At 46.5% G+C, this 20619-nt stretch overlaps 1 protein-coding gene across 1 annotated transcript; it reads left to right on the top strand.

Annotated features, from left to right (window-relative positions):
• Window positions 1-889: 889 nt before the first annotated feature.
• LOC134408968 (estradiol 17-beta-dehydrogenase 2-like) lies at window positions 890-20330 on the top strand. The gene is made up of 6 exons (XM_063141488.1): window positions 890-1036; window positions 8575-8635; window positions 17970-18157; window positions 18421-18579; window positions 19589-19699; window positions 20316-20330. Exons 1-6 carry the CDS (start codon window positions 890-892, stop codon window positions 20328-20330), a joined length of 681 nt encoding a protein of 226 aa, XP_062997558.1.
• The last annotated feature ends 289 nt before the right edge of the window (window positions 20331-20619 follow it).

Below are 20619 nucleotides of genomic sequence, written 5' to 3'. Positions count from 1 at the left end.
GTAACTAAGGCATGTGTCACCGTGGCCAGGTCTGACATCTCTAGGAACGGGCACAGCTGGCACACTAGCTTTAACTGTGCAAATGCACTCCTGGCCACCGCCGAAACCTGGGCATCCAGGTTCAGGGCTGAGTCCAGAAGTACACCCAAGCTGCAGACCTGCGTCTTCAGGGGGAGTGTAACCCCATCCAGCACAAACTGAATCCCTATTCCTGATCTCCCTTTCAACTGACCAGGAGCACCTCTGTCTTGTCTGGATTAAGTTTCAATTTGTTTGCCCTCATCCAGTCCATTACTGCTGACAGACCCTGGTTTACCACCAAAACAGCTTCCTTGGAATTGGGTGGAAAGGAGTAGTAGAGTTGGGTGTCATCAGCGTACTGGTGGCCCCACATCCCAAAACTCTGGATAACTTCTCCCAACAGTTTCATGTATATGTTAAATAGCATGGGGGACCAGGATACAAATTGTTAAAAGTAATAGGGAGATGTGGGTAGGAGATTCAGTCAGGGGCACCCACCAGGTTCTTCATGACAAGTACTTCTGGGCAAAGCCACCACATGTGAAAGAAGGAGTACAGTATTAGCATGTAAGGTGGTGCCACCACAACCCATCACTGGTGCTCCTTTACAAATGTCTCAAGTCAGCACCACTCAACACATCCCTATCATGAGCAAACCTTACTGGCAATTTAAGGCGAGGAGTCATTTGTCTATTTCAAGTGCTGTGTTTTTCTGTAGTTTGGAGGTTGCACCTTGGACCTATGATTATGCATGCTTGCTTAATTAGCTTACTTGAACATTGGCAGAGTCTCTGATGAAAGACATCTCCATTCCTCTGAAGGTCCTGAGAAGGCAAGGGCGCTGGCACCAGACAGACCTCCAAAGACAATGGAAGACTTCAGGCTTGAGAGCGTGCTGTTGGTCGGGAGCGATCACAAGGTTGGCCTTGGCTTGGTGCAGCAGTTCTTGAGGCTGCCACATCCTCCTCAGCAGATCTTTGCCACCTGCCGATGTCCTGATGGGCCTGAAGGACAGGTGAGAACTTGGGAAATGGGATGAAACTGGCTGATGAGCATTAACAGTGCATCACAGCACATTGAATGTGTATGTTGCTTGTGGAACAAGAGTTTAATGGGCAATGGGGTCTTTCGAACATCTTGAAGGCATTTCTCCTCTTGCCTCTGCTGGTGCTCCACAGCCAAGAGGCAGGCAGGCAGGCAGTTGCTATGAGGAGGTGGGTGCCTTTGCTTGGCTGGTGTGAACTTCATCTTTTGTCACCACTGTTTGCATCAGATCCTCAGACTCCCTTCTTGAAAACATCCATTCAGGCACAAGCATCTGTCTCATATATTTTGCAGTTCTCTTCAGATACAATGGCAGAACCTTCCCACCAATTATTATTATTATTATTATTATTTATTTATTTATATAGCACCATCAATGTACATGGTGCTGTACAGAGTAAAACAATAAAATAGCAAAACCCTGCCACATAGGCTTACATTCTAATAAAATCATAATAAAACAATAAGGGGAAGAGAATGCACCAAACAGGCACAGGGTAGAGTAAAACTAACAGTATAAAAGTCAGATCAAAATCAAGTTTTAAAAGCTTTAGAAAAAAAGAAAAGTTTTTAGTTGAGCTTTAAAAGCTGCGATTGAACTTGTAGTTCGCAAATGTTCTGGAAGAGCGTTCCAGGCGTAAGGGGCAGCGGAAGAAAATGGACGAAGCCGAGCAAGGGAAGTAGAGACCCTTGGGCAGCTGAGAAACATGGCATCAGAGGAGCGAAGAGCACGAGCCAATCATAATACAGTTCTGTAGTACAATAACAAATGAGAAGCAAGGCATTTAGGCATGTACAGAGTGTAAGTACTTCTCTGACTAGAAAAACAATACATAAATAGATATTGCAATAGTTACAGCAACCAAATCTCCATCTGTTTCCTTTTGCAATTAGCTTGCCTTGAAAACATCTTAGAATCATAGAATAGTTGGAAGAGGCTTACAAGGCCATCGAGTCCAACCCCCTGCTCAATGCAGGAATATACCCTAAAGCATCCCTGACAGATGCTTGTCCAGCTGCCTCTTGAAGGCCTCTAGTGTGGGAGAGCCCACAACCTCCCTAGGTAACTGATTCCATTGTTGTACTGCTCTAACAGTCAGGACGTTTTTCCTGATGTCCAGCTGGAATCTGGCTTCCTTTAACTTGAGCCCGTTATTCCGTGTCCTGCACTCTGGGAGGATTGAGAAGAGATCCTGGCCCTCCTCTGTGTGCAACCTTTCAAGTATTTGAAGAGTGCTATCATGTCTCCCCTCAATCTTCTCTTCTCCAGGCTAAACATGTCCAGTTCTTTCAGTCTCTCTTCATAGGACTTTGTTTCCAGACCCCTGATCATTTTATTTATTTATTTATTTATTTATTTATCATACTTATACCCCGCTCCTCAGCCAAAAAAGGCTCTCGGAGCGGCTTACACTTAGGGGAAAAAAGACAGTCCCTGCCCTCAGGCTTACAGTCTAATAAAGACATGACACACAAGGAAAAGGAGTCCAGGAGGGAGGGAGGGAGGAGAGAGAAAGAAAGAAAGAGAGAGAGAGAGAGAGAGAGAGAGAGAGAGTCCAGCAGGAGCAGGCCCCGATGTTACTTCTGCCTGCTCCTGTCCCCTCGGTCCTTCTTCTTCCCCACAGGGCCAAGATGGCAGTTTTCCTGGTTGCCCTCCTCTGAACACGCTCCAGCTTGTCTGCGTCCTTCTTGAATTGTGGAGCCCAGAACTGGACGCAATACTCTAGATGAGGCCTAACCAGGGCCGAATAGGGAGGAACCAGTACCTCACGTGATTTGGAAGCTATACTTCTATTAATGCAGCCCAAAATAGCATTTGCTTTTCTTGCAGCCATATCGCACTGTTGGCTCATATTCAGCTTGTGATCTACAACAATTCCAAGATCCTTCTCGTTTGTAGTATTGCTGAGCCAAGTATCCCCCATCTTGTAACTGTGCATTTGGTTTCTATTTCCTAAATGTAGAACTTGGCATTTATCCCTATTCTGTTGTTTTCAGCCCAGCACTCCAGCCTATCAAGATCACTTTGAAGTTTGTTTCTGTCTTCCAGGGTATTAGCTATTCCACCCAATTTTGTGTCATCTGCAAATTTGATAAGTGTTCCCTGCACCTCCTCATACAAATCATTAATAAAAATGTTGAAGAGCACTGGGCCCAGGACTGAGCCCTGCGGTACCCCACTCATTGCCTCCCCCCAGTTTGAGAAGGTTCCATTGATAAGTACTCTTTGAGTCCGATTCTGTAGCCAACTGTGGATCCACCTAATAGTTGTTCCATCTAGCCCACTTTTAGCTAGTTTGTTAATCAGAATGTCATGTGGTACTTTGTCAAAAGCTTGCTGATGTCAAGATATATGACACCCACAACATTCCCACAGTCCACAAGGGAGGTTACCCGATCAAATAATGAGATGAAATTAGTCTGACAGGATTTGTTCCTGACAAATCCATGTTGGCTTCTAGTGATCACCGCATTGATTTCAAGGTGTTTACAGATTGACTTCTTTATCATCTGCTCCAGAATTTTCCCAGGGATTGATGTCAGACTGACTGGTCTGTAGTTCCCAGGTTCCTCCTTTTTGCCCTTTTTGAAGATAGGGACAACGTTTTGTCTCCTTCATAATCAAGAATTCAATTATGACATGGTCACTTTCCCCCAGAGTTCCAGTAACTTATTTATTTATTTATTTATTATTACATTTTTATACCACTTGAACTGCCACTTTATCCACTAAGTCATCCCTGCTGGTCAATATCAAGTCAAGGATTGCTGATCCTCTAGTTCCTTCCTCCACTTTCTTACTCCACCCTCTAGCTGCCTGTGTTGACACCGTCTTGTGACATGATTTCAACATCAGCTGTTAGTTGTGAAACTAGTTGCAGTCTTAAAAATATGGTTTAGTTACGCAAGAAGCTATGAATCTTATGATTTATAGAGCTAAGGATTTATAGAGCCATTTTCCTATACCTATGGGCATAGGTAAAAGAACCACCCAGCTTGATTTCCTCGACAGGGGGGAAATCTCTCCTTCCTCCCGTCTCATGGGCACAAGGAAATAGTAAGCTTTTGATTCTCCTTTCAGTCAGCTGCTCAATCTTATTGCCCTTGGGCAAGTGTCACAGGGAACATAGGATAGTACAGATTCCCCCCTCTGAGGATGGAAGCAGCAACCCGACCTCAGAAGGAGGGGCTGGAGAGGCCCCCCCCCCCCACTATTGACATGGAGAGAATCGTGTTGGTTGCCTCCCTGAGGTTGGAAACTCAGCCTTGGGGAAGAGAGAAAGTGGATGGGTGGGGGAGGACTGGAGAGGCCAGGATACAATTTAACCATGAACCTCTCCCAGCCTCCTTCCCTCCCCCTCCAAAATGCCCTCCCTAGAAAAAGAGAAGAATGGCGGGTGAGCAGTCAAAGATCACTTCCATGGCTCCTCCTGCCCTGCCGGCATCAGTCCAGAGGGCTACAGGGACCTCAAAAGCCTTGAGGTTCATCCCACGTACACTTTTGTTCTGGTTTATCCTCACATTATCCCATTTCGGTTTTATAGTACTTATATAGCATATGAAAACTTGTAAACTTACACCTCTGCTGTAATGCGTTGTGGAGATCCATTGAGGTTCACTCACACATTTTGTTATCCCCACCCCCCAGATCTTCTTTGTACCTCCTCCTACCGTTTATTGGTTGTTTGAAGTGGGGACAACAGGGATTGGGATTTGCTTCTCTTGTTACTAAACACCAAAGTATAACGTTAGTTAAGACTGCAGTCACCTCTTTTGCATGCTTCCTCAGTAAATAAATCCCATTGAGTTCAACGGAATGCATTTCCAAATTAGAGCCCCTCGGATTGCAGTCTCAATTTTCACAACTTTAAAAAGGAAAAAAATGGGATGGGCGGCTGGGGTGGGGGAGTGAAGCGAGGTAGGAAGTGGCCATCTCAACTCCCAGTGTACAGAGGAGACTTCAAATGCAGCGCCAGGACCTCCAATGACAGAAATTGAGAGGGAAATCACAATTTGTGACAGGAAGTTGCCATTCTTTCCCATGTGGGGGCTCCCAATAAAAACTGGACCCCGTAGGGAGTTGCAGGAACTCCCCCCCCATGGAGAAAGTTTCCATCTCTGCTTCCCCGTTTGTGTCTCCTGCCATCCCCCCCACTCAGCTTCACATGCTCAAAGGTACGATCTGTGTCCTTCCCCCACCAACTCCGGTTCAAATAAGAACAAGAGCAACACATGTTTTTAGGGAGAGGAATCAATAAGGGAAGAGACACACAGTCTGTGTCTGTGATGTTGGGAGGAGCCCCACCCCCATGGAGAGCAAGGAGGGGTAGAGGAATGAGGCAGAGTAGGATGGAAAAGGGGACACACACACACAACACACACGGATTCAGAAGCAGCCAAAGGACTTTGCTTTGATAGGTGAAATTTGCTTTGGGTGAAATTGACCAGCCTTGTATTGCTTTGAATAGTGCTCTTATTCCTACATTATTCCTATTCTTACATTCCTTTGCAGTGGAAAACTATAAACTGTAAGGGTTTAAGGGAGGAAAATTTTAAAAATCATATATAAACAACGGATGAAACAATCTGATTAAAATTTGGTATACTTAAAGCACTCCTTAAAACTTTCCACTTTGTCAATTTGGATCTCTTTATCTTTAAAAATAAGGGTGCTGCTGGCAAGGAGGCTGCATTTTCTACATGTTTTGAAGCAAAGGCTTCATTAAAAACCCAAACAGATCTAAAGAGTCTCTCCCCACCACCACCACCACCTTCCTTTCTTCCCTCACTGTCCTGTATATATGAAGTTGAGGGTTGCTGCTACTCTTTGCTTGTTAAACTGGGGATTAGCCGCTCCTGTTTCCCCCACAAGGAGAGAATGGGGGATTTCGGAATCAGGAGAAGGAAAGGTTTTCAATTGGCACACCCCTCTCTTTCGTCAGCAATACACCCCTTTGAAACGATGCCCACAAAACAGCACAATGAAACGATGTTTGAAAATACATGTTAAAGTTTGAGCGATGTGCTTTCGCATGACTAGAAGAACCAGACTTTCCGGGCACAAAAATATTTCACTATGAGGGGCAGAAGAACCACAATCATAGCAGGACATAGTCGATGTCATTGGAGTCCTTCGCAGGGAAAGCAGACTATAACATCCACATCATTTGAGTCCATTGCATAGAATTCGCTGCAGCAGCACAATATAAGGCTGGTGGGATGAAGCCTAGGCTTCCAAGCAGCAAGGCCACAATTGATAGGTTACGTTAGTTACAAGAGGATCCATATCTATGAGTAGTTTGCTCAACCAATGCTCTATCAAACATTTATCCCCCCCCCCCCAAAAAAAGTACAAGAAATATTTTCCTGGCACTGGCATGCAGTTCACAGAAAAATATATAATGAATAGTATTCTCTATTTGCGGAGCCCAACATATACAAAGACATTAAAATATGGGGATATTTGCATACCTCCAATCCTTTCTTAGCTCTGAGTGTGTCAAAGAATTACAACAATGAAAGAAAAGTCACTCACTCACCTGCTAATTCCTGTTTGTTGAATGGTTTCCATGTCTTTATGAGCATTCTGTGAGTATAACTCATTTCTAATTTTAACCTTCCTTTTCTTTAAATTTCTAATTTAAAGAAAAGGAAGCCAATGAGAGAGAGAGATGGCCCAGTCTCTCAAAACAGGAAAAAAGTCCAAGCAGCCATGTTCGTCTGATCTAAATAGCCTGTTCTTAATTTTTCTCCTTTTATGCAAAAATGAAAAGGAGGACAGGGCTTTTATTCATAAAATGAAAAGGAGGACAGGGCTCCTGTATCTTTAACAGTTGCACAGCAAAGGGAATTTCAGCAGGTGTCATTTGTATATATGGAGAACCTGGTGAAATTCCCTCTTCATCACAACAGTTAAAGCTGCAGGAGCTATACTAGAGTGACCAGATTTAAAAGAGAATAGGGCACCTGCAGCTTTAACTGCTGTGATGAAGAGGAAATTTCCCAGATTCCCCATATATACAAATGACACCTGCTGAAATTCCCTTTTCTGTGCAACTGTTAAAGATACAGGAGCCCTGTTCTCCTTTTCATATGGTCACCCTATGCAAACCACTGGGCTCTATGAGGGCTGCATGTAGGGGAACAGTGGTCTGTTTAAACTAAGTTTTAAAAAGGGAAGTCTTCAACCATGTGGCTCTTCACCTGCAGTCCAAAGTCTATTCCCAGTTTTCCACCTCATCCTGTTGCATGTGTAGATCTGGCCATGCGCAGGTGAAGATAATGATGGTATTAGAGCCATGAGACAATGGGAGATGAAGATCCTTTACTCTTCAGAGGGCCTGAGCAAGAGGAGTCTGGATTGGCCCAGGCAACAGGGGGCAGGAGAGCAAATATTCAGTAAGCAGTGGACCCTGTATGGGCCAAAGTCTGGTAGGTTCTAGTCAATGCTATACAGGTGAGATTTAAAGCCCTGAAAGTTTTTAAAAATATACAATGCCTCCAGATGGTGGTTGGGAGAGGGAAAGGCTAACTTCATGCATTGCTGGTGAAAATGCAAATATATAAAGAAGTTCCGGATACTACAGATGAACCATGCAATGTTCTAGACCAACATTCTCCAACCTCGTGCCCTCCATATGTCTTGGGATGTAGCTCCCAGCATTTCCAGTCAGCTGGCGGGCACAGGTTGAGGATGGCTGCACTAGGCTATCAGTTTCCATCATGGCTGCTTCCAATCTGAGGGTTGGATTCCTATTTAGTTGTACTTAGAGTTGACCTAATGGACAGTATCCAATGGTAGCCCTACTTAATATTAGGCCCACTCACTCCACTTGTCTTGCTCTGTATAGGAATACCTTTGGATATTACCCATTGAAATCAATGGGAATTAGGTTAGTCATGACTAACCTAGGACCCATTACTCTCAATAACCTATATGACATTAACCTGTATGTCATTTGCCTAACCTGGTTCAAAAGCAGTTTGAAGTGACTAAGCCAAGCATTGTCAAGCATTTTGCTTAATTTAGGGTGAAGTCAATGAAGTGTCCTAGTAAACTGCTCTTGGATGTCACACTTCAAGAGCAGTGCAGAAGTGCCCCCCCTCTCTCTCACCACCATCAACCCAGCCAGCTGCCCTTTCCAGCCCCAGAACACAATTTTCAAGCAAAACCTGGCTGGGCAGGGAACTGATTGGATGGCCACCTGTAGTACACAAACAACCCCCCACCCATCCCTAAAAATACTTTTGCACTTAAAAATATTTGGGGAAATCCAAGCATGGCCCTTCTGATGTAGAGATGATCAAAGTGGGACGGAAGGAGTGTTGCATAGACACCCCGACCTTGGGCCTGAGACCCCCGCGCTCGTGGCTAGCTCCCACCACTGCCCGCAAAGGAATGAGCGGAGGGCTTCTTTCTAGCTACATTTCCTAAGAGCGCCAGATCGTTTTGTATCACGGATGAACACAGATAACCTCCATCTTTTCAAACATTTTTTTCCTCTTCAGGTATTAAAGGACACAGCTTGCAGGTGCTCAAGCCACTCCGCTTTGGTTTTGCTCGAACTGGGTATGTATTTTTTTCCAGGCTGCAAAGTTTCAGCTAGTTTCAGAAGTAAACGTTGACTGCAGCCACTTCGGTTGCCCTGTTCAGACAAAGGAATGCTTATTGTCGATGGAGGAGGAGGAGGAAGGAAGGAAGCAACGCCTGAGAGTGGCCATCTACGTTGAAGAGTAGTTACAAGAAGAAAATAGTGCAGGAAGACACCAAGTCCCTTTTTCCCCCTCCACACTCCCCCTCTCCATTCAAACGACTTGTCTTGACTCGAGCAAGTTGTTGTTTGACTCCCACCATGCAGCTCATGGAGGGCCTGGTGATTCCCCACCTTGGCACTAGCCAGACACAGACCTGCTTTGATTCAGCAAGAGGGCTGCCAAGTGGGTGCTGTAGCATAAGATTTCAGCATTTCTCCAGCCCCTTAAGGTGAGGCCTCCAGACAGCTTGGCAGTGTCATTCAGTGCTCTTGGAGGCAGAGGTGGCTTCAGGAATGGGGCAGGGATCAAGGTGGCCTTGTTTCCTGTCTTCTACCTGCCTTCAACCAGCCAGACCTTCCCCAGAGGTGTTTTACGTTCATTCAGTGCAGTGTTCTAATCTGAGTTCGAATTTGAACTTTTGCAATCCAGTGGGAGAGGGTGTAAGGTATGACCACTGTCAAAGGCCACAAACTCAAGATTTTAACTGAGATGGATAATATTAACTAATAATATTAATTTGAAGTTACCTTATATTGAAGTTACATTTTATAATTGCTCAGAGAAAGTTATAAGAACAGAATTAAACAAATGAACAAAACCATATAAATGATTTAAGAAAGGCATAAGAATGGTATTAAAACACCATTAGCGAAGCAATTTGAATGGAAACCTGACACCCTCCAGGCAGCTGAGGACATCGACTCTCAGGTGAGGCTAGACTATCCCACTCTGATAGGCAAAACCTGTACCTCCAGCAGAGGGCCATGGGATCCTTTCATCTTCATCGGAGCCTGAACAGCAGAAAGAAAGAAAGGGAAACATGAGGGAGGGAAAATAGAGGGGGCTGTCTTGATGACAACGCATTGGCACCAGGAGACTCCAAAAGCCTGCGCTTGCGCTCCTGCGGAATTGTCCCCACGCCAAGGAGCAAGCGCAGGGGTTGCATCCATCAAACGGAGGAGGTGTAGCCATCACTGCCCCGTGCACTGTCACGCCACCGCGCGTGGCTGCATGAGCACTGCTGCGCATCCACACTTCCCTCCCTGTTTTCCCCCACCTTACCTTGTGGAGCTTTCCCCGCCAAGTGTTCCCTTCTCCCCACGCCAAAGGAAGTGTGGAGACAATCCAGCAGCCATTTGGCTCACAGGCCCGCCCCCTCCCCCTGTCCAGAAGGATGGCAACCAATTAGGGGTCACCATCTGCCCAGCCACACCTCTGACATTTTTATTTCAGAGCTTTGGGGGGAAGCCCCGGGATGGCTCTGCAGTGGCTTCTGCATCATATAAACAACACAGCGCCACTGCGGAGGCACCCCGGGGCTCCCCCCATGTATAGATAGCCCCAAGGATAAAACATGTTGGAATGATTTCTCTAATGAATAAATATGAATGAACAGAATTAAAATACTAGATGATTGACCAATAAAGAACAACTCACACTTACAAATTAACTAATGGGAAAGCACAAAATATAGGAATGCTTAAGGAAAAGGAACATTTAAGACATATCCCTGAGGAGAAGATAAATCCTTCAATGATAAATCCACAAGATTCTCTCCTTCAAACACCTTTAGCCTGCTCTTTCTGTCCCCCTTTCTTCTTCCAGTTTTTCTAACAGATGAAACCCAATGGCTGCTTCCCATTCAGATAGTATGTTCAGAGGCCAGCTGTACTCTTTGTAGCAAAACCTCCAGGCAGCTGAATCTTCCACAGTTGTCATCCATCATGGTCCATCATGGCCACCGAGAGCTGGCAAAATCCAGTGGGAACTAACATTCTCCTGCTAGACTGTCGGTTTGGTAAACACCAAACATAGTCGTCACATCCAACTAAACCAAATTACATCTTTGATCCCTCATCACTGATCAATGCAAAAAAACTGTATCCACCTATATTGACTAATCTCTAATTATATGAATCACTGTTTGGCTTGGACAAATCACACGCATCTCTCCATGACCACATTGCCCCAGCAGTGATGCACAGTCCATTCTTGTCCTCATGTACTCAGAATCCTCAATGGCCTGGTATTATGCCAAACTGTGAATCTTCCCAACTGGGTTAACAACCCACAACAGACTGTGGACTGTGCAAGGATTGCTTAATTAAGCCACGGTGGGCTGTTTGATTGTGCAGTCAGCCTGTTATCTCCTGTGGTACCAGTTGCTGCTCCTTCAGCATCTTCGTAGATGTCCGTTGATGTTCTTTGTCTTTAGCCTCAGCCCCAATGCCAAGGTCACACTTTGGCTGTCACTGAGACTCAGCTTGCATAGAGCTGAATCTTTCCGGAGTCAGTTACTATAGTCCAACTGCTCTTGAGGGTGCAGAATTCAGTGCTTCATGGATACAATAAGGTTTTAATGTGGATTGCAACTGAACCACTCATGAGCTGCATTTATCAACACACTAAAACAACTATGAACTTTCTGAAAATGTGCATTTTCCAGAGGGAAGCTGCAGAGTTGAACTGCATCATCTGTCATGAATGACCCCCAACGTGCTTTCCGCTGTGTAGATTGGCTCAGGGTCTTGAGCGGGGCAATTGCCTCTTCCACTGCTCTCCATTTTCTCTCCCCCCCCCCGCCCTGCACACCTTGTTTTTCATGTGCAATTATTCCACCCCCTACATCCCTGGTCTTGCACCACTATTTACAATAGCAAACTATTTCTTATCACACTGTATGCTCTTATTTATTTTATTTATTATTGCATTTATATCCCACTTTTTTTCCTCCAAGGAACCCAAGAATACAGAATTCTCCTCCTCCTCCTCTCCATTTTATCCTCACAACCTGTGAGGTAGGCTGGGCTGAGAGTCTGTGACTGGCCCAAAGTCACCCAGTGAGCTTCCATGGCCAAGTGGGGACTTGAACCCGGATCTCCCGACTCCCAGTCCAACACTTTAGCCACTACACCACACTGGCTGTCTTATGCTGCTCTTCCTCCATGCAGCTGGTAGTGTTTTCCACAGCTTGAATGCTGTCTGCCCTGTAAGTTTGGCAAGACTAGGGGGGAATCTGCACGTCGTTCTGAGATATTATTATTATTTTTTATTTATTTATATAGCACCATCAATGTGGTGCTATATAAATCGCTTCTAAGCGACCCCAGAGCGGCGTGAAAGCGAGCGTGTAACTTGCCTTTTGAAGAGCCGACAAAGAGACGTTCTTCGCGCTGCCGCCGCCACCGCCGCCACCCAACTCCCTCCTCGCCAGCTGGGACGGAGTGCTCGGGGGAAGAAGGCGGGGGTGGAGAGCTTCTTCCGCTCTCAACCCCACCTTCTTCAGCCGAGCTCTCCTCGCCGCTCGGCGAGGAGGTCTGCGGGTGGTGGCGGCGGCGGAGGGAAGGACGTCTCTTCGTCAGCTCTTCAAAAGGCAAGTTACACGTGTTAGAAATATGGCAGGTTCTTGTCCCTGACCTTAGGTACGAAAGACGAGCGTAGAAAAACACTGCAGAGGACACCACGTATCAGTATACTGAGGTGCGACTCGAACAGGGTCGGACCCTGATCGGAGCTTGCACACCACTTTTATTCACATAGGGTCAGCTGACAATGGAAAAAGGGGAGTGGAATGAAGGGGGTGGGATGCACTAAGAAAAAGGGGAGTGGAATACATTTACACAACCTGTGTGAGAGAAGTGGGATACAATTATAAAACCTGTGTGAGAGGAGTGGGCTAAACATGATACCTTTACCTAATCCCATCCCCCTTCCCTGCCATTCCACATCTCTCTGGAATGTGTGAGTCAGCTACTTCCTCTAGCAGGGTCTACAGAAAACACAAAGGGCAGCTTAGAGTTCAATTAACCCCTTCATTTCTTACAATCCCCCCTTTGAGACTCACTTCCTCTTTAAAATGATGTGAAGTCTCACTTATCTGTTTTACTTTCACGAGGTATCACGGTGTATTTTCTTCTCGAGTCTTGATCTTGCTGGCTTAGGGCCATGTAGGTAACTCTTATTTGCTTTTGAGTGACTGACTCAGACACATTACGAATCAAAACAGTAAGGCAGGGAATACAGCATGGCAATGAAAGAAACAGTAATGACACCATAAGCACTATGGGAACTAGACTGCGAAGCCATCTAATATCAGGCAACCATGACCATAACTAAGAAAAGATAGAATCACTTCTTTCGTTCTTCTAAGGACTTTCTTGAATAAGCGTTTCCATATGATGGATAGTGCGGTCAATACTTGGTGCATAATCAGAAATATACATACAACAATGGGACTTGATCAAAACACACACACTTCTTTTCGCGTCTAAAATAAAATCGAGGGCTTGGCGATTTTGTAAGGCCACATTCTTAATTTCACTTTGTTCTTTGGCCAACATTTTAACACTAGAAATTGTATCATTGAACAAACTCTCCGTCCAACTGGATAATAGGTGTAAGTCTCTATAATTAAAGGCAACTCCCACTCCTGGAATTATTCTTCTAGCAACCTCCGTCCCTCAATTAAATCTTAAGGGAGAGTTAACTTCCCTTCGATTATGAAGCCTTCTTTTGATTGTGACCTATGATGAATAATTAAAGGGGATAGCATGCACTACCAATCTTTTACTCCCCCCCATTCCCGGTGGAACATGCAGACACATCTAACAATCAGATACATTTAGGGTTTTTGACAATTGCTTAATATCCTGAAAATATGCATTTTTCTCTCATAGATGTTTTTCTTTATACTCAAGAGCATATACCTGGGAAAGAATGGTAAGGAACAACACAATTTTTGCCCACACTCTCATGATTCTTACAATTGCAAACTCCCCAAATATAGCTGTGAGAAGCACCAATAATATAAGAAGTATGAATGCAAATACTCTTTTGTGTATTATTGTCCATAAGCACAGATTTTAAGCTTAGCCCTCCCAAGGTGCTTTGAAGTATATGTCTTTTCTTTGCTGGCTTCTTGTGTGGGACCCCTGTCGGCTTCCGGTACTGCGGCAGGGGGACCTACGTTGGTGTCCTCAGGGATGTATGGTTTTAATCTACAACAATGTGTCCATTTAGCCGATCCCAGCAATTTTACACATGCATGCGTCACCAGTCCAACCAGATATGGCCCTTCCCAAGACTCCCCCAAAGTCACTTTATTCCACTTGTTCAGCCACACTCGGTCTCCTGGCTTGTATTGATGCAAGGGGGTGTCCAAGGGAAGTGTCTGGGTCATCACTGCATATTCTCGAAGCTGTAAGAGACATAACTGAAGGCCAGTTAAATGTTCTCGTAATTGGCTGTCTCCTATCTCCCATGTAACTCCAAATGAATGTGGCCGGGGAATGGGGGGTGGAAATCCAAAAAGCATCTCAAAGGGAGACACCCCCACCCCCTTTCTGGGCATGATTCAAGCTTTTGTCAGGGCTATTGGTAACACCTCTACCCAAGACATCTGAAGTTCTATTTGTAATTTTTGCAACGTGCTCTTCAGAGTCCTATTCAGTCTCTCAACCTGGCCTGAGGCCTCCAGGGTGCATGCAGCTTCCACTCAATTTGCAAAGCTTGTGCGAAAGCCTGTGTTACTTTTGAAGTAAAATGAGACTTTAAGTCACTCTCTAAATATTCAGATACTCTATACCTGGGGACAATCTCTTGTAACAGTTTAACAACCACAATGCGAGCTGTACAGTTTCTACAAGGAAACGCTTCTACCCACCCCGTAAGCTGGCAAACAATAACTAAAAGATATTTATATCCCTTGGAGGGCGGGAGCTCAGCAAAATCAATTTGCACTCGTTGGAAAGGGTAATATGCAAGCAGCCGACCACTTGGTGGCACTTCTTTTGCAGAAGGTCCAGCCTTCTGACATACTTGACAACTCTGGGTGACCCGCTTCGCTGCCATGGTGATCCCTGGGCAAAACATTTGCCCTTTAACATATTCAATCAGGGCTGTCATTCCCGGGTGCCCCAACTGGGCATGAATCATTACAGCAAGGGGGTGTACTAAGGCCTCTGGGATACAAATTCTTCTATCTGGGAGCCCCTTCCATCTTTCTGGGAGGTCCGTCACGGTCCGCTCTTTTTCTAGCGGCCTCTTGCGCTGCCTCATCTGCTAGCTGGTTTCCTTTTCGAAGGTATGGATCAGTGCTCTTCTCGTGTGCCCGCACATGCACTATGGAGACTTTTTCTGGAAGCTTGACAGCCAAAAGCAGTTGTTCTAGCAAACTCTGGTGTTGTACAGGCTGTCCATTTGAAGACACAAACCCCCGAGTGGACCAAAGTCTAGCATGGGCGTGGCAAACCTCAAATGCATACAAACTGTCTGTATAAATGTTCACTTCTTGCCCCTTTCCAAGTTCAAGGGCTCTCATTAATGCCACTAACTCAGCTGCTTGAGCTGAATATTTACTGGGCAATTTCTCCAGGTACTTTCGAGCGGGTTTAATCATGATTACAGTACATCTGGTATATCTCTGTCCATCTTTAACAAAGCTGGATCCATCCACAAACATCTCAAGGTCTGGCTTCACAATTCACCTGGTCCCTTCTTCTGCCCCTCTCCTTCCTTCTAAAATGCTGCTATCATCTTCACAGTTCTCTTTTTCTTCACCCTTTCTTCTTCATCTCTTCTCTCAAACACCCCCCTTGCTATCTCTAGTAAGGCCAGCAGGGGCAATCTCAGAGCTCCCGGAGTCTTTTGGAGCTTTTCTGAATATCTGGGCAGCCTGCCCGATAAATTGCATAGTCATTAAATGCAAATTCTCTGGTAGGCTCATATCAAGGTCCGTATATTCCTCGAACCCTGTCTTCAGCCTGTCCAAAAAGGCAGCTGGAGTCTCATTCTTCTCCTGCCTGATATCAAGGGCCTTACTGAGATTCGGGGCTTTCCTGGCTGACTTTCGCATTCCTTCTAGTAGCAGAGAAAAATATCTCTGGTGCCTTTCTCTTCTTGCATCACTATTCACGTCCCAACCAGGGTCTTGTGTAGGAAGGGCAGCTATAATTTCATTTTTAGTGGCCCCAGGCTTCCCGGACAGAAACTGCACTCTTGCTCTTGCCAATATCGTGGATTTAATCTCCGGCAGGCAAGAATTAAGGAGCATTTGGGAGTCATGCCATGTGGGGCAGTGGGTACCAGCGAGAGATTCACTCTCCTGACACGGATGCCATGGGGGCTGTGGGCATAGTATATGGAGTAGGCACAAGATCATCATCTTCTCCTTGCTGAAACACTTCCTTTTTCACAGAATGTTTCAATGATTCTTCTTGAGGTTTTATTCTACGGATCACCATGACAGGGTTGCAGGCAAACACCCATTTGGGTGGTGGCTTAGAGGTGACCACAGTCTGCCAAGGATTAATAAAGGAAACTGATCTAGTCTCCCTGTGTCTGTCACTATAACATGAACAGCGCTAACAAGTGCCGGGGAGAAAGAACCCCCACTTTTGGCCAAGAAGGACACAGAACAGGCCATTCTTTTTCACATAAGTGCTGCAACCTATCCCTCTTCATCTTAACACCATAATCACCACAAAAAGCCTTAAAATTCTTTAAACAACATCCTAGGGGCGTTGCCCCTCCTGAACGGGACTGTGCACCACCCATCGTGACGGGGTCCTAGGGTCTGCTCCCAAACACTCTTGCCAATCACTTTGCTCCTCGCCGGCCCTGATCCGCCTTTCAGCTTGCAATCAGAGAACCGCGGCTAAGAGCTCCACACTCGCTCAGACCGTCAGACCCTGCTCGGAAGGTCTCCTTAGTGTCCTTCAATCAACTCCACACAAGCAGACCCTGCCCTCCCTCTATGTGTCTGGCGTTTCACAGATCACACTCACCGGGTCTCGGTGCACTCCTTCCGTTCCCTCGGCCGACCCTTTAGGCGCGTCTGCAGTGGCTCGAGCCTAGCCCGTCTCCGACCAGCGAGTTCTACGGAGCTCCAAAGCGCGGTCCCACGTTGGAGAGACAGCTGAACTCAGCCGGTCGCGACTTCTCTTCCACCGTGCCTTCGCAGCTTTGGACTACCGCAGCCCACTCAGGGACGGATCCGAGTCACGGCACCAGAAATTGTTAGAAATATGGCAGGTTCTTGTCCCTGACCTTAGGTACGAAAGACGAGCGTAGAAAAACACTGCAGAGGACACCACGTATCAGTATACTGAGGTGCGACTCGAACAGGGTCTGACCCTGATTGGAGCTTGCACACCACTTTTATTCACATAGGGTCAGCTGACAATGGAAAAAGGGGAGTGGAATGAAGGGGGTGGGATGCACAAAGAAAAAGGGGAGTGGAATACATTTACACAACCTGTGTGAGAGAAGTGGGATACAATTATAAAACCTGTGTGAGAGGAGTGGGCTAAACAGGATACCTTTACCTAATCCCATCCCCCTTCCCTGCCATTCCACATCTCTCTGGAATGTGTGAGTCAGCCACTTCCTCCTGCAGGGTCTACAGAAAACACAAAGGGCAGCTTAGAGTTCAATTAACCCCTTCATTTCTTACACACGCTCACTTTCACGCCGCTCTGGGGTCGCTTAGAAGCGATCTCGGAACGACGTGCGGATTCCCCCTAAGAGATGGTGACTTTCATGGAATTGAACTGAACATGGGTCTCTCCTTTAGGCTTGTGATACTGAGGACCAAAACCCCATAATATCACACCCGCTCTCCACAATTGCAGGCATATGCTTCATCCATTCATCAATTAATAAAATAAAAATTTATTACATTTCTATACTGCCCAATAGCTAAAGCTCTCTAGGTGGTTTACAAAGATTAAAAACCTAAAAATGCATTGTAACATAATATAAAACTATTAACATACAAAAATATAAAAACAAATTTAAACTACTACAGTAAAAATCACAGGACTCCTTAAAAAGCTTTATTTTATGCCTGGGAGTAGAGGAAAGTCTTAACTAGTGCTAAAAAGATGATAATGTTGGTGCCAGGCAGACCTCACTGGAGAGAGCTTTCCACCCTCAGGGGGCTGCCAACGAGAAAGCCCTCTCCCTTGTTGCCATTTCAAAACCTTCCTTGGAGGAGGCAATCGGAGGAAGGCCTCAGATGATGATTGTCGCGTGGGGGCAGATTCATACCAGGAGAGGTTCATAGTTGAACAAAGCACAACTTTGTACTGAACAGGGTGGGTGGGGCAGTATGTTTCCTCTTTTAAATATCCCTATTTCACTCTCTCTAGATGTCACAGATCCTGACAGCATCAAGGAAGCTGCCAAGAAAGTGAAAGAGCATGTGGCAGGGCAAGGCCTCAACCTGCTAATAAACAATGCTGACGTCACTTTTGAAACTACTCTGGACTCTGAGAATGCTCAGACCATGGCAGCTGTGTATGCCACAAACACCATTGGGCCCATGCAAGTGTGCCAGGTAAGGGTGGAGACTGGAAAGGGCCGGCTGAGCTTGTGAGAATGCTCATAAGTTGCTTATCCAAGCTTGGGGCCCCTTCCCACTGGAAGAAGGCCATATGGAATTCAGGCAAGTGCTGGCCCTGGAGCCTTGTAACTCTCCAGCCACACCAGAGCAGCCAAGTAGGGAGAAATCTGGTGGTTCAGCGAAGAGGAGCAGTGACGACTCTGGGCAAAGCAAAGTCAGCCCATGATGGTGGTGGCTGTTTTGTGTCTCCTTCCCAGGTGTTCTTGCCTTTGCTTAAAACAGCTGCATGGAGAAGCCAACGCAGAGGGATGAGCTGCAGCAAAGCAGCGATTGTCAACATGTCCAGTCGCTGCGGCTCCCTCTCCGTCGTCGATGGGTGGGAACGGAAGCAAGACGTTGGCTATCGCTGCAGCAAGGTGGGGGCAGGGAGGGCGGCTGGCTGCACTTCTGTTCCCATGAAACCCAGGGACAACTTGGGGTGCTGCTGCTGCTGGAGTGTGTGTGGGGGGTCTCCCCAGGCTAGTTGAGAGAGGGTTTGTCACAGAGGATTCCGGGGTGCACTAGACGTTTGCACAGCTGTGCTATAAGCACAAGGAAGGCTGGACTTCTGCACTGCTTGGTGCTCTGTGCTGCCCTGAGCAGCTGCCTGGCTTGCCTGGGTGGTCAGCCCAAAGAAGGAAGAGAAAGAGTAGCATGTGGGCTGGTCCTGGGATCAGGCCAGGAGGCCAGCTCTACCCAGTCATAGAATCATAGAATAGCAGAGTTGGAAGGGGCCTACAAGGCCATCGAGTCACCCTAAAGCATCCCTGACAGATGGTTGTCCAGTTGCCTCTTGAATGCCTCTAGTGTGGGAGAGCCCACAACCTCCCTAGGTGACTGATTCCATTGTCATACTGCTCTAACAGTCAGGAAGTTTTTCCTGATGTCCAGCTGCAATCTGGCTTCCTTTAACTTGAGTCCGTTATTCCGTATCTTGCACTCTGGGAGGATCAAGAAGAGATCCCGGCCTTCCTCTGTGTGAGAACCTTTCAAGTATTTGAAGAGTGCTATCATGTCTCCCCTCAATCTTCTCTTCTCCAGGCTAAACATGTCTTCTTTAACCATTTAAACACAGTGCACATCTCTGTATCTCAGCCTCAGTTGTCCTGTCTGCAAAATGGGATTGAGAGACTTGGCTGAATGTTACTTTTGACTTGTGGTTTAGCTAGCTGTCATGCCTAGTAGCTGGAAGGCACTCTAACACCAGTTCACTGCTATCTATGCCCATCAGGGTTGGAACTCTGACATGTCCATTCCAAATGAAGAAGGCAGCCCTTGCACACTTGAGGGAGAGACCTACCCGGCTCTTGGTTTGAGAGCCAACAAATGGGCTGTCTTTTTTGCAGGGAAGGTTGGATCATGATCGTGTGTTTCCTTCCTCTGCAGGCTGCTTTAAACATGCTTACTCGGTGCCAGGCGCGGTCCTACAGCTTTTGGAATATTCTGTGTATTTCTATCCATCCTGGAGGTATGAATACCCAGTTGGGAGCAGAGCAGGTAGGCAATATAAAAGACTCTGGTAAGTAGCAGGTTGAGGCGTGTTTGACTGGGGACACCAGATGAATCTCTACATCCAGGTCATTTAGAGTTTTTCACTTTTTTAAAACTTAGAATTTCATCAAGTGGGAGACTTGAGTGCTATGAGGACTACACACCACCCTGGAGTTGAGCAGGCCCCAGCCTAGGAGCATAACGTTCCAGGCTGAGTTCTGCGTAAAGAGCTGCAAACAGCATGGCTGAGGAGTCATTGCAGTCCTTCAGAGGATAATTCTGTAGTTCTTTGAGAAATGTAAAGCCCCACACCCATGGCATGAGGACACCGGCTTCCATCTTCTATTTGGGGGCAGATCAGGGAAGCAGTTTTGGAAGCTCTGCAAGAGGCTTGGACACAGGACCCAAGGGCCTCACTTACAGCTGGGAACAGAGCACAACTCAACGCTTGTAATAGAGGACACTCATTCCACTTGCGGGTGGCAAGGAAAGGCGAGCTCTCTCCGCTGGCTGCTGCTGCCTGCAAAGAGCCCCAGACGGCATGCAGCCACCCTTCATTTGACTGGAGGTCAATCTCAGTCTACGTTGCCTTGCTGAATGGGCCAGCCCTGGGTGTTTCCAGGCAGCAGGCTCCTAGCGCAAGCAATCAGAGCCCATTGGGCAGCTCTTCCGTCTTTCCGTCCTTAAAGGGTTTGGGGTTTTTTGTATTGGGGCCATGTCTACACCAGCTGTTTATTCCAGGATAATGTTGAAGTCCTCCCTGCCAGGCCACATGACGCACAGCTGTGATCTCACGTCAACCCCTCAGTTATTCAGGAATATTGCTGACTGCTTTTGTCACATTTTTTCAGCGCTCTCGCTACAATCCTGAAGTCTGCAGCTGGTGTGTCCCGTCCCCCCTTTGCGAAGCTGTTGCTGTTCAACGT

The sequence above is a fragment of the Elgaria multicarinata genome, chromosome 14, assembly GCF_023053635.1.
Source record: "Elgaria multicarinata webbii isolate HBS135686 ecotype San Diego chromosome 14, rElgMul1.1.pri, whole genome shotgun sequence".
NCBI classification, from domain to species: Eukaryota; Metazoa; Chordata; class Lepidosauria; order Squamata; family Anguidae; genus Elgaria; species Elgaria multicarinata.
This window is presented reverse-complemented; position numbering and strand designations above follow the sequence as displayed.

Coding starts and splice junctions, on each gene's coding strand:
- LOC134408968 (XM_063141488.1), top strand. CDS start 890: ATGGAAGACTTCAGGCTTGAGAGCGTGCTGTTGGTCGGGAGCGATCAC. Junction 8,636..17,969: donor TTTGGTTTTGCTCGAACTGG/GTATGTATTTTT, acceptor CACTCTCTCTAG/ATGTCACAGATCCTGACAGC. Junction 18,580..19,588: donor TTGGCTATCGCTGCAGCAAG/GTGGGGGCAGGG, acceptor CTTCCTCTGCAG/GCTGCTTTAAACATGCTTAC.